Source organism: Monocercomonoides exilis, assembly GCF_001643675.1.
Source record: "Monocercomonoides exilis strain PA203 chromosome Unknown scaffold41-876177, whole genome shotgun sequence".
NCBI lineage: Eukaryota > Preaxostyla > Oxymonadida > Polymastigidae > Monocercomonoides > Monocercomonoides exilis.
The window spans coordinates 38,099-52,304 of record NW_027150586.1 but is presented as its reverse complement, the minus strand read 5'-3'; the positions used below and the strand labels follow the sequence as shown (position 1 = coordinate 52,304).

Here is a 14,206-nt window from a genome sequence, read left to right as displayed (position 1 = left end):
GGAAACTGATGCTTCAACCTCTTTTTAATTAATTTTGATGGAAAAGTTATTATTTTCTATATTCATTGTGCAATCGTGTAATATTTTTCAAGAAAAATGAATTGACATTGCTTCAATTAACAAAAGAGTATTCAATTTTGAAAGCGTAAATTAAAGGTTAACAAAACAAATATTTTTGCAAAAAAAGGAAAACAAATGTGAATGTCACTTAAACATAAAATTGATTGTTTCAATAATTTCCATTAAACTCCACAACAATTTTATGAATAAACAGTATTTTATCTGATAAAAAAGATTTTCCACAAAGGAATAGATACATTTTCAGATGAATAGCGTTTGAATGAACTAGTAAGTCACAATAGTAACAAGTCAAAATAGTGCACTTCCATTCACGTTTGTTGATTCATAGAAAAAGAACGATCAAATATGTGACAAATCATTTGATGCCTGTATCTATACTATGCTCCAAGAAAACTTACTGTTCATATGTTATTATTAATTCTCCACGTGATTCGATTTTCAGTGCACGAAGATAAAGAATTATTTTATTTTGAATATAAATCAAAAATAGAAACCGTTTCTTCCTTTTTTTGAATCGTACGTTATTTGTTCGAAGTTTTATCTCATCAAACAATAATTTTGGAAGTTTTTAACTCCATTTGTTTGCAAAATTTTAAGAAATGATATTTCTGTTCAGAAAAATGTCCCATAAATAATAAAAGATGTTATTTTTTCTCAATCATGAATAACAACAAAAATACTGTATTAAAAATTCAAATGAGAATATATTTGTAATTATTTTGTATTTACTCTTTTTGATCAAACCTTATTTTTTATTTTTGTCAGGTATTTTTTGCTATGTCCGGTATTTTTTGCACAATCTGTAGTTTTTATAATTGATGATTTTTTATGATCATTATCATTGAAAAACAAATAATATATATTTATTGGTATCTTCACTGAATCATTTCACATTTCATCAATAAAGAAATTTTATATTACTATAGTATTAATTAATGAATGTGTTAAATTCACTTGGATGTTTTTGTGTTTAGCCAAAAATATTTTTTAAGTTATCCCATTGGTAATGAATTTTCAAAAATGGCAGATTTTCATTCCGTTGTAAAGAGCAAATTGCAGAAAATAAAAAATAACCAGAATTGTTTATTGCATAGAAAAAATATGTTACATGCATAAAAGATGAACTGAATCGTTTTGTTGAAACAAAAAAAATTATTAAAAGTCAAATTTTCAAAAATAAAAATTATTTATTTCTTCATAAATACAGCACAACAAATAAAAATTTCAATATGGTTAGATGTGTTATAAACTGATGCATGAATGTGTGAATTATTATAATTTTATTTTTGAAACTTGTCGAGATATATGAATTTTAATAAAAATTCCGGGTTTTTTACCTTGTTACGTGTATTTTACTCATTGTACAACGTCGAGAAAAGAGGAAAAGAATTTGACATTGGAAAAAGAAAAAAGGAGAGAAAAAAGATATTCGAAGCGCTTGAGGAAGAAGGATTCGAAGATGTTGTCTGCAGATGCTTTGAAAGACTTGAAAAGGAGAATTCTGATGAACCAGAGCAAATTGAACTGTTTGATTAGGGTCATATTTTTATTGGTACCTATTTTTTTTATTGGTACCTAAAATTTTCTGGTTTTTTAAGCATTTGCAAATAAAGAAAAATAAACATAAACCTTTAAAACATCATTATTTACTATTTCCGAGAATATTTTTTTGCTTTTACCATTTTACTAAAAAGATCTTGAAATTTTTATTTTACAAATGCGATCAAAGACATGCTCGTATTTCCACGAGCTTTTGAATTTGATAGTTTTTCTTGTTGATGTTGCTATTAAACTTTTCTTTTTTATATTTTTGGTTATTTTTAAACAATGAGAACTCTTTTTTTTCTATAGATTTCACACCTCACCATTTTTGAGTAAAACTGTCATATAAACAAAGCCAATATTATTTACACCTTTTTCTGGCATAAGTGTAAAAAAACGCCTGCTTCAGTTTTATGATTTTCTTAATTTCAACAAAATTATCATAAATAACATTTAAAAACAACACTTTTGGGTGGAGCAGTTTTATGATATTTCAACATAAATTTCATCAAAAAATTATTTGTGATCAATCCCTTAATTAAAAATTTTCATAATCATCTTTTTCACTTGAAATGTTTAGTTGCAATAATTGAAAATCAATCTTTATGTAATACAGCTCAACTGAATGAAAACTCTTCTAAGATAATTGTTCTGAAGAATATTTGACTTTTATTTCGACTTTTTCATGAATAGTCATTAAATTCTTCATATTCTTTCTAACTGCAAAAACAAATCTTTGAAAGATTTTAGTACCAATTTGTTTATTTCAAATGAACAAGAGCTGCAGGTCTTATCATTGTTTAATTTAGATATTTGATTAATATTTTATTCGAACTTGAGAATTCCACTCTTGACACGATAAAACATACGAGATTGTTTTTATTGTGAAAAAAACATACTTTTGAATGTTTCAAAGTTTGACAGTAATCAATTTGAATATGTTGATTTTTCTATTAGCATTCTCTGTGCAAGGAAAACTTTATATGCACAAAATTTTGAACATTTCAATTTCTTTCGTTAGAAATAAAACATATCAAAAAACGAATAACCACATTTGAATATTTCGAGAAATATGATTCAATCTTAAGTTTTTAAATTGTCGATTATCTCTTTTCAGTTTCCTTGAAAACAATTCATAAAAATATGTACAATTTTATTTAGAAAATTATAAATGTTCTTTTACAAAAATTTCACTTATATTTATTTAGAATGTTGAACAATCAAATCAATTCATTTTGAAACATTGAATTTTGATCGAATGCATATGTGCATGTTATCGAGTTTTTTTATAAAGTTATCGATCAATCATTCAAAATTAACGTTTTCAAAACAAAGATCAAATAACTTTTAAAGTTCCAAAGGATGGAGGATTATAAGAACATTTTCGAAACAATTTCTTTATGTGAATTTATTCAACTGTCAAATGGGAACAGCGATTTTGCAATAAAGATATTGAACAGTTTCAATTTCATCAAAAAATACTCCAAATGTCATCGTTGTAAAGGTCATATGCATTTTGTTGATGGTGGAAAACAGGATGAATTTTATTACAAATGTTCAAAATGCGGAAAAAAACTCAACTGGAATCATTTCACTATCTTTTCAGAGTTCAGATTTTCACCATTTCAATTCATTTGCCTGCTATTTCATTTCTGGTATAAGCATTCAATTAGCGAAGTAACACATGAAACAAATCTTTCTAATAAAACAGTTTTAAAATTCAATCAAAAAATTAGAAGAATTTGCGGTTTCATTGAGATGGAATGCTTTGAAAAAATTGGAAAAAATCGAATCGTAGAAATCGACGAGACACTTGTGCACAAAAGAAAAAATGGAGTAGGAAGAATTCAGGATCAACAGTGGCTGTGGGGTGTGTGTGAAAGAAAGATGGAAGGAGCACCTCAGCACTTCAAAGTCGAATTTGTTGCCAACAGAACTGAGGAAACACTCATGTATTTCATAGAAAAGAATATTGATAAAAGCGCAATAGTTTACTCTGATATGTGGTCTTCTTATCAAGGTATAAAAATTGCAGGATACAAACACGATTGTGTGAATCATTCATTAAATTTTGTCAAACCAGAAGATAAAAATGTTCACACTCAAACCATCGAGTGTATGTGGTCTCATATTAAATGCCACATGAGAAAGCGTGGTAGAGTGCTTGAACAGACAAAGGAATATGCACTGGAATTTCAATATAGGTTTAACACAAAAAAATCAATTGCAAAGTTAATTTGTGATATGTGCTTAATCAATAGAAATGAATTGAATTCATATTTGATGACATATGAATCATGTGAAATGGAAATAAGAAGTGTGATTGAGAAAGAAAAAATATTGCAGCAATCAATATATATGATGAAAAAAAATGAAAAAGAAACAGAAAACGTTATTGAACTTTTTCATGAAGATGATCTCGATGATTTTATTCGGAACAGAAAAGAATCATCAAAACTGAAAAAAGAAAGAGCACGCGAAAACAGAAAAATCAGAATGATTGATGAATTTGACAGTGAAGATGATCCAGCAAAAATAGAAAACAAAACAAAAACAGTTGAGATAACGAAAAGAAAGAAAAATAAAACGTTTGAAAAAGAGGAAAGAAAAAAAGAAAATAAGCAAAAGGAGCAGGAGATGTAGAAGGAAGAGAAGGAGATGGAGAAGGAGGAGAAGGAGATGGAGAAGGAAGAGAAGGAGATGGAGAAGGAGGAGAAGGAGATGGAGAAGGAGGAGAAGGAGATGGAGAAGGAGGAGAAGGAGATGGAGAAGGAAGAGAAGGAGATGGAGAAGGAGGAGAAGGAGATGGAGAAGGAAGAGAAGGAGATGGAGAAGGAGGAGAAGGAGATGGAGAAGGAAGAGAAGGAGATGGAGAAGGAGGAGAAGGAGATGGAGAAGGAAGAGAAGGAGATGGAGAAGGAGGAGAAGGAGATGGAGAAGGAGGAGAAGGAGATGGAGAAGGAGGAGAAGGAGATGGAGAAGGAGGAGAAGGAGATGGAGAAGGAAGAGAAGGAGAAGGAGAAGGAGGAGAAGGAGATGGAGAAGGAGGAGAAGGAGATGGAGAAGGAGGAGAAGGAGATGGAGAAGGAGGAGAAGGAGATGGAGAAGGAAGAGAAGGAGATGGAGAAGGATGATAAAGATGAAAAAACTTGTGGAACAACAAACTTATATTAAAGAAAGAAGTTCTCGATAATAATTTCTGATTCAGAAACTATCATCCCAAGCAGAAGCAAGAATTTAAAAAGAAAAGCAGTATCAAGGCTCAGATCGAAAAGTGGACGATTCATAAAGCAAACAGATTTTCCATGTATTAAAGTTCTTCGCATGGAAGCTGATCGATTTTGTGAAATAAAAGATTTTCAGGCGAAAAAAAGATACTTGAAAGAAAAGAAAAAAGTTATATCGACTAAAATGAAAAAAATTCTGCGAAGCCATATTAAATCAAAGAGCATTGGATTAAAAGACAAACCTATTACACTTTAATCATGTCACGTTTTTTGCAGTTTTCTGATCAATAATTTCGAAATGAATCTGAATGATCTGACAAATTTTGAATTTTTCAGAAAATTAACTTTGGATAATTGAAATATTAATTAATGAATGAAAAGAAAAAGTTGCACATGCAGTTTCATATATTATGATTTTAATAATGAATATTGAGTAGATGACTTTTGAAAGAAATATCATTTGTTCGCATTTAACACGAGATAAGAATTTTCCACTCGAGTGTTTTAGTCATTTTTCTTGTATTTGATTATTTTCGGGTTTCCATTGCAAAAGAGGATTGCATGCGAGAAGAAATTACCTTTACAAGTGCAATTGGGATTTCGAAGAAATGAAATTTTTCTATGAAAGAGTAACACAGTGCATCATAGTGAACAATTAACGCGAGTATTGAACGAAGCAATAAAAAGTCTTAACTTTGAATATTCTTTCTTATTATTATCAGTCAATGTTTTTTAAGATAAAGCATCGTTTTATGGAAATTCAACCTTCGTGTGAATAAATTGATTCTATGAATACTAACGATGCTCATAAGTTAGATTGTTATAAACGATATGTTTTTTGATGCTTTTTCAGATTGTTCAAATGGTATTTTTGAAGAGATAAAGTCACTAACAATAAGGAACGTTGAACAAGCTGAGAGTCTCAATTTAGCTTTGAAAAATTAATCAACGAAAAATTAATACAAACATTATAATGTTGTTCCGAAAACAACCTGCAAGAAAGCTTTGATTGTTATCTTTTCAAATGATTATGAAGAAATTTAATTATGGGAAAAAAAAAAGAAACCAATTATAAAATAGATTTGAAAAACATATTCAAAGAAAATAATTCAAAAATTTTATTATTGTTATTATGATGCTGCAGGTTGAGCTTTATGCTGTTGCAGTTAACAAAATGAGAATAAATCAAAATTAAATTCAACAGGTTGTTCGGCGTTGCATGGAGGTGCAATTTGCATTGATGGTCGACAATCATCTTCTGTTTATTCATTCTCAGATAATAGAGAGGGAGGTTGTAATATTAAGGGCATTTATGGAACTGGTTGGTATTTTCATGTGTATGATATGCCAGAAAATGCTCTTATTCCTGCTCACCAAATGCAAGTGCATTGCTAATTCTGGTGGTGATGCTGCGGGATCATTAACATTTGCAAATCCACCAATTAATAAACCAACTCAGTTTTTGATTGATGATTGCCAATTTATTAATAACAAATTGACTGCCTCTGCCAATTATGGAGGTGCAGGAATGTATTTTTGGAACACTTATTTTTGGATGAATGGAATAAAATTCATCACATTCTGCTTCTTCGATGGAAATACTGCAACAAATGGAAGAGGAAACGATGTGTTTTTCAGTGGTAATGCCATCACCCAATCACCATTCAATCAGTGTGGATCAACAACTCCAACACAAAGATTGTGGAATAATGGACAAGCAGACAATGAAACTTTCAATGGCTGGCTCCCCCTCATCGCCCAGAACAAAATAGTCTCAAATGGTGGAAGTGATGTTGATGTCTGTGGCAGACCTCAACAGACCCCATGTACAGCCGTCGAGTATGCCCTCACTGGCTTCATTTCCCTTCTCCAAGATGCCTTCCTCACCCTTCTTGGTTCAACATTTGTTCAGACACAAATAATTCCCTTTAGTTAAGCTGTCACGGAAATCACTGTATGCTGTGTATCAAATTTATTAAAAGTATCTACATGCAATACACATTATTTAAATTCATTTGCTGAATCATTTTTTTCAATTCTCCACAACTATTTCCTGTTCTTTTCTCGCTCCTCATTGCATGGTTTTCATCATCAAAGCGAAGCAACACATCAACGCATTTTTTTACCATCAATATGCTTTTTCACGTCATATTGAATCTGATTATTCGTTCGCTTCTTTCCAATTGATCAGCTTTCCTCTAATCTACACACTCAGCCTATCGCAATATCTGGCTTTTATTCAACAAACAAAATTTTCTTTTCCCATTTCTCATCTTCAATATCGTCCTCCCACCACAAATCTTCTTCATTCATTATCTTCTTCTTTAAAGATGTCAACCATATACATCGAGCTTGATGTATTTGACACTCTTCATCCACCATCCATCTCGACCTATGCATTGGAGCAAAAAGGCATCCATTTCGATCCCTGCACAGAACTCGATTGAAACTCTTTCCAGATGAAGAGATACAAGTTGTTGAAACTGCGTATCTTATTTACAAGATTTATGAATGTGAAGAAGAAAAAAAGTGCTTTGAGAGAAATAACAAAGAAAAAAGAAACAGCGAAAAAAACAGATGAGCTTTTTCAAATGAAAAAAAAGCACAGGATTAAACCCGAGAACAATTGGGTTCAAAATAAACATGTTGTTCAACAAAAAACTTTTTCTTCGTTAAAAGTTCATCTGTCGAGACAGCTACAATTTAATCCTCCTCCTCCTCCTTCTTCTTCCTCCTCCTCTTGCTCTTCTTTTTCCATTGTGAATTCTTCTCTCCTTTCATCCACCCACCACCAAACACACAACAACCCCTTCAGATCTTCCACCTCCATTTTTGTTGTTCTCCACATTGCTCTTGTTCTTGCCCGTGTTTTTGTGGTTGTTCTATTCACATTCAAAACAGCTGTCAATCAGACAAACCAGGCGATGCTGATGATACAACATGCGCAGGAGATGATGAGGCAATCATCGGCGTCTCAAAAGGCAGGTGATGGGGAGAAGGAGAAGGAGAAAGAGAAAGAGAAGAAAAAGAATAATAGGAAGAAGAATAGGAAGAAGAAGAAGAAGAAGAAGAAGAAGAAGAAGAAGGAAGAAGGTGTGGAGGCGGATGAGGATGTGAGGCAAAGGAAACAGAACCAAATGCAGACACTTGAATGCTCTGAAGCGCTTGCAGAATCGACTGGGAAGCCAATTGATGTTTCTTCAACTGCAACACCAGTGCATTCACCGTGTCAGGCATTTTTCTCGCGCTTCATGGGTTCTTTGATGTGTCCTTCAACAACAATATCGCTATCATCATCATCTTCTTCTTCTTCTTCAGTTCAAAATGCTTCCATTCCCTTTTCTAAGCTTCCTTCTTCTCGTCCTGTTTTTCCTGTCAAAGCAGCGCCCACATAAACTTACTTGTCTTTTTACTCGATGCTTGCCAATGCAAATCTCCCAGTTCAATCACAGCTCTCTAAAAAAACAGAAATTGACAATTCTTACGTCTCTTCTTCTTCCTCTTCTGCTACTCAAATTGCTCCTTCCTCTTCTTCCACTTCATCTTCATCTTCTTCTCCTTCTCCTTCTGTTTCTTCTTCTTTTTCTTCCTCTTCTTCCACTTCATCTTCATATTCTATAAGTTCATGCATTATTCAGAAATTATTGGAGATTAATGAAAAAAGAAGCGAAAACTTTTATGGATCCGATTCAATATTTGGCTTCTTAACCATCAAATTTGATATGTTGTGGAATTGGGAACACATCGAGATTGTTACCGCATTTCAAGTTTATTACGAGCAGCTTCTTTAACAATTAATAAACATCTTCCGTCGGCATTTATTCATTTTGAAGTTTTTCGTTCTTTTCATTTTGATGAAACGAGCCCTCAAAAAATAAATCACGTGAATACTGCACATTTTTTGTATTTTCATTCACAATTTTTATTATTTGAGACAATTTGACAAAAACAAAATGAACAATAATCGTTATCTAACAATTATGTCTTATTTAGCAAAATCAATAAAAAAACAATAATGATAGCCTTCATTTCAAATGGAAAGCATTTCAATTTGAAAAAATAAATAATACATAAATAACTGATTTCTCTAATAAAATTGGAAATATGAGTATTTCATAATCATCAGATCTTCTGTGACATTGGCTTTCATTGAAAGAAACTTCTTTCAATTTAATATTATGAATTGTTATTGATTAATAAGTGATAGCGAAATTTTTATTGAATAACAGATTTAAAGAAATAAAATTAGTGCAAATTCTAACTTCATTTATGACATCGCAAGAAATGCATTATTGGCTTCAACAATCAAGCTGAGATTCTTCCGCTTTCGCACTAAAAACAGAAAATGAACAAGAAAATTTTTAATTAAGGGATTGATCACAAATAATTTTTTGATGAAATTTATGTTGAAATATCATAAAACTGCTCCACCCAAAAGTGTTGTTTTTTAATGTTATTTATGATAATTTTGTTGAAATTAAGAAAATCATAAAACTGAAGCAGGCGTTTTTTTACACTTATGCCCTTTTTCTTATGTTCAAATAATGTATTATTGTATTTTACAAATATGTGATGTGGTAAAAATATTTAACAAAAAACATTTGTCACACAAAATGAAAAAGTTGATATTTTGTTTTACGTGTTAAACTCGTCAAACACAAATATTTATATATTATAGCTTAATTATATGATATTTAACTAAATTATGCATTTATTGACAAAAAGAAAAAGGTGTAAATAATATTGGCTTTGTTTATATGACAGTTTTACTCAAAAATGGTGAGGTGTGAAATCTATAGAAAAAAAAGAGTTCTCATTGTTTAAAAATAACCAAAAATATAAAAAAGAAAAGTTTAATAGCAACATCAACAAGAAAAACTATCAAATTCAAAAGCTCGTGGAAATACGAGCATGTCTTTGATCGCATTTGTAAAATAAAAATTTCAAGATCTTTTTAGTAAAATGGTAAAAGCAAAAAAATATTCTCGGAAATAGTAAATAATGATGTTTTAAAGGTTTATGTTTATTTTTCTTTATTTGCAAATGCTTAAAAAACCAGAAAATTTTAGGTACCAATAAAAAAAATAGGTACCAATAAAAATATGACCCTATTTTTCTCATTGCTGAGAAACAAAGACTCTTTCTCTGTGAGGTTGCAATTCAGAAAATTTCATGAATCTTAACCTTCTTCACCTTCTTTTTCTTCATTCACCTTCTCATTTGAACATCAATTGAAAAGGAAATGAAAAGAACTGTTTTTCTTTTATTGATTTTCCACTTAACAAATCAAACAACTTTTTTTATTTTTTGATGACATTTGAATATTATTCACTTCTCTTTTTAAGATTCAATCTCTTGATCTTCATCAGTGATATTACTTTCCTCTATTTTCATATTTGCGCTCTTTATCACAGCTTTCGTATCCTTCTCCACCTTCTCCAAAATATCTGTGAATATGAGGAAAAAAAAAAAAAAAAACTAATATTTTTGAGATTTGTGCAAATGAGTGAAAAAAAGAAGTCTTCAATAACAATTCTGTTGTATTGCTCAAATGAGATGAAAAAGTGGCAAGAAGCAATGAAGAAGAAAAAAAAAATCAAATAAATACCAAAGACTTTTTGAAATTTTCAAACCAAAAAAGTGAAGAAGAAAACATTCTGATTGAAATTCTCAATGTTTTCTTTGTGTCGATGATGAATGAATTGAATGAATTGAATGAGATGAATGAGATGGCCATGATATGCTGGCTCAATGATCTGAATTAAGAGGAAGAATCAAATTTTTCATTGATTATTTGCGTATGTCTGTCTTCTCTTTTAATTTTCCTTCCTTTTCTTCTTTATGCCAAATGATAATCTAAGATAATTCAGTGAAGAATTGACCTGAAAATAGTAATACTTCACAAACGCACAAAATAATTATTTTGTATTGTTTTTCTTCCCTCTTGTCTAATATCTTTCTTTTCGTCTCTTTATGATTTGCCTTGCAACTATCTTCTTTCATCTTTTCATTCAATCTTCCTGAAAGGAACTTTAAAATTATCAAACATTGTCGAATAATACAGTTTTCCAATCTTGTTTGAAGAATCTCCTCCAAAATAACATCAATTGCCTTTTCCTTAAACATAGCATCAAGCGGAATTCCTTTGCTTTTCACCATGCTTTCTAAAAGGTAAACCGTTTCATAGCTCGTATCACTGAAATTATTCTTGACCGCTTGAAATGTCCACACAACGCTGCCTACAACTTCATATCATTCTTCATTCCAAAATTGGGGTTCGCTTTAATGTACTTCCAGTGAAAAAATCCGGCTTCTTAATATTATCGTTTCTTTCGCTTCTATCAATCCATTAGCCACTTCTTTCTTCTTCCAATCCACACTCGTCGATAACTCTTCCAGTTCTCTGATTGACTCTCGTATAATATGCAGCTCATTCACCATCTCTTCTTCCAAACTGTTATTTGGTAACCTGTTTATCAAAAACTCCCAAGCAGATTGATATGCAAGACGTGTCAGATTGCGATACATCTGATGATTTAGGATAATCTCTTTGATCTCATTCAGGAAAAGATCTCTTTGAAAGTTCTATTCAAAAAATTGAAAAAAAATTCAGAAACGTCAAAAATGAAAAAGAAGTGCTCATACATAACGTCTGTCAAAACAACTCAATGCCAGTAAAGCCATTTCCACTTCTTTTTGAGTCTCCTCATTTCCCTCTTTCTTCAACGCAACTTTTAGAAGGCAAGACACACAAATCGAAAGCAATTTATATGAAAATAAGTTGCTTTGAAAAATATAGCATTCGCAAAGGTTTACGAGAAGTTTTTCATTCTTTTCTTCTTTTTTCTTCTCTTCATCAATAATCATCTTCTCAAATATTTTTTTCAATGTAGATCCTTCAAAGCCAAAATTCGATATATCTTTCAACACATTGTAATATCCAACATGCTTCAACAGCACTACTACGTTATCCGTTGTGATTTTCTTTTCTTCAATCATTTTATTCATATAATCAAACATTTCAACTGCAAAAACAAATATGAATTCACTGTCATCCATTTCATCAATGATAAAATTCATTTCAAGAATTTTCTGTCTTTGTTCTTCTTCATTGCAACGTTCAAGCTCAGAAAGCAACTCTGCAAAGATTTGAAATAAAACACAAAAATTATTCCAAAAAAATAAATGCATTCAAACTTTACATTTCATATGAAATAGGAGACAAGACTCTCATTTTTTCAACAACATTCCTCACATCAGTCGCTTCCATTTTGAATAATATTTTTTTCCACTCAAATTGCAAATGAACCTACCTTCCGCAGAATTGAAGCTGAAAAAATAGCTACCGCAAAAAATAAAATCGAAATCATAAAATTGCAATTTGAGGAATGCCAAGTTGCATACCTATCGATGTTTTTCTTTAGACTAACTAACTCATTTTGGTATTTATGATCAAAAGAAAAAATTTTCCACAAATGAAAGAGAAATTTCAGCATATAATTATGCACTATTTCATGTTCATTTTATATATAAAAAAATGATTAAAAAAATAGATGTGTCTTATTATTGCGAATAAGCGGAAATATTTGTAAAATTTTTTTTTTAAAACAAGTGCTTCACTTGTTTTGGGAAAAAAACACTTCAAGAACCATTGGCACTTTCAAACTTCCAAAACAACTCATCGATGAAAATCGTCAAAACAAATGCAGATGGAAGATACACGAACTCTATTAATAAAGAAAAGAAGGAAGAAAAAAAGAGGAGCTTGATTTCCTTTTTCCATTTCAGAATTCCTAGATACAGAAAGAAGCGAATATCTAGATAATGTTTTGCTTTTTCCAACAAAGACGTATTTGCCAATTTTGAGAAGAAGATGAAAGAGTCACTTCACAAACCAGAAAGAAAATGTTCAAAAACTGAAAATATGAAAGATAAAAAATCTTCAATGAGAAAATTCAAAACTCAGAATACCCTTTTCATGCTCAATCAACTTCAACAAAAGCACAGCGGAAACGGTGTGGGAAATATACAAAGAAGTTACCACTTTAACTGATTCGTCGTGTAAATGGCAAGCGATATTTGTTAAATACAGGTTGCGAGGCAATCCAATGAAGCATTCCCAAAGAAAAACGATGAGAATATTGAAGATATTCCAATATGAATTGGCAGACCCTCCAAATAGAATTCTTTATGAGGTCATTCAAAGCAGAAGAAAGGAAATATATTTGCCTCTCAGATGAATATGAATGGAGCAGAAATCAATCAATGATTGAAAGCATAAGAAGAAGAAGCAGAAGAGATAATACTCTATTGGTTTGGCTGCTGCAATGTTTTGATAATTTCTATAAATTCAATTGAGCAGTTGAATCAACGATAACATTCTCATCCTCCTTCTTCTTCTCCCTATTCTCTTTCCTCTGCACCACTTGCTTCTCCATAAACTCCATGACTCTCTTCTCCTTCATCATTCATTTCGTACTGAAAAATATCAGAAAAGTGATATTCTATCATCAGAAAATGGGATTTCCTCATCATTTCCTTCTGCCAAAAACCCTTCTTGAACATTTCAACGTGGCCATGTCACAAGACTTCAAGACCATTCACAGAATGCTTTGGCCAAACCAACTGTTTATCACATGCTTTTCATTCTTCCCCATCGAGAGAGACTTCTGAATTCTTGGAATTTCATAACAAAGTTCCATTAAGTGCTTCGCATAACATGTTGAATTGTGATGAAATGATATCTTTTCATCAAACTTTTCTCTTCCAATGCTTTCTTCATGAGCAAAAGGAACAAAGAAACATGAGCATAGAGTTGGTGGAGGAGAACGTTCTTATTCAATTGGAGCAGCAGATGCTGTGAATGCACTTCATATTGTTCTTCTATCTGTTTGATCTGTTGACGACATCCTCTCCACTTTGGTGCATGCACATTGCCATTATACCTTTCGCCAGACGAATTAAGACTCACTGACTCCTTCTCAGAACAATAAATTGGCAGCCGAAGCAGCAAGTGCAATGAAGCAAAGCGAAATGGAAGAGAACGATGAAAAAGAAGAAAAGATAGAAATTGTGCTTTATATGAATATATTGAGTGACAATGACGAAGCAATTGAAGAAAGTTGGATTTTTTTTTGAATATGAAGAAGATGAGGAATGTTGATTGTCTTGAAAGAGGAAATGCCATCAAAGGTGATATGGCTGAAGAACGAGATATCAACAGCTGAATCTGGCGAATAACACGATGGTTTGGAAGTTGTTTGAAACGGATCGAATGAAACAGTCCGATTATTTCAGAGGCAGATGACGAAAAGGCTGAAAATGCAAATCCTTCACTCGCAGTTATCAATGGCTGG

General features: G+C 31.5%; 2 protein-coding genes across 2 annotated transcripts; both read left to right on the top strand.

The window, feature by feature from the left end:
* Positions 1 to 3,906: 3,906 nt before the first annotated feature.
* MONOS_17996 (putative choice-of-anchor A family protein) lies at positions 3,907 to 4,757 on the top strand (the record flags this gene model as incomplete). The annotated part of the gene is made up of 2 exons (XM_067870972.1): positions 3,907 to 3,940; positions 4,252 to 4,757. 2 exons carry the CDS (start codon positions 3,907 to 3,909, stop codon positions 4,755 to 4,757), a joined length of 540 nt encoding a protein of 179 aa, XP_067722443.1.
* Positions 4,758 to 7,774: 3,017 nt separating this feature from the next.
* Positions 7,775 to 8,245, top strand: MONOS_16136 (uncharacterized protein; the record flags this gene model as incomplete). The annotated part of the gene is made up of 1 exon (XM_067869050.1): positions 7,775 to 8,245. One exon carries the CDS (start codon positions 7,775 to 7,777, stop codon positions 8,243 to 8,245), a length of 471 nt encoding a protein of 156 aa, XP_067722442.1.
* Between the last annotated feature and the right edge of the window lie 5,961 nt (positions 8,246 to 14,206).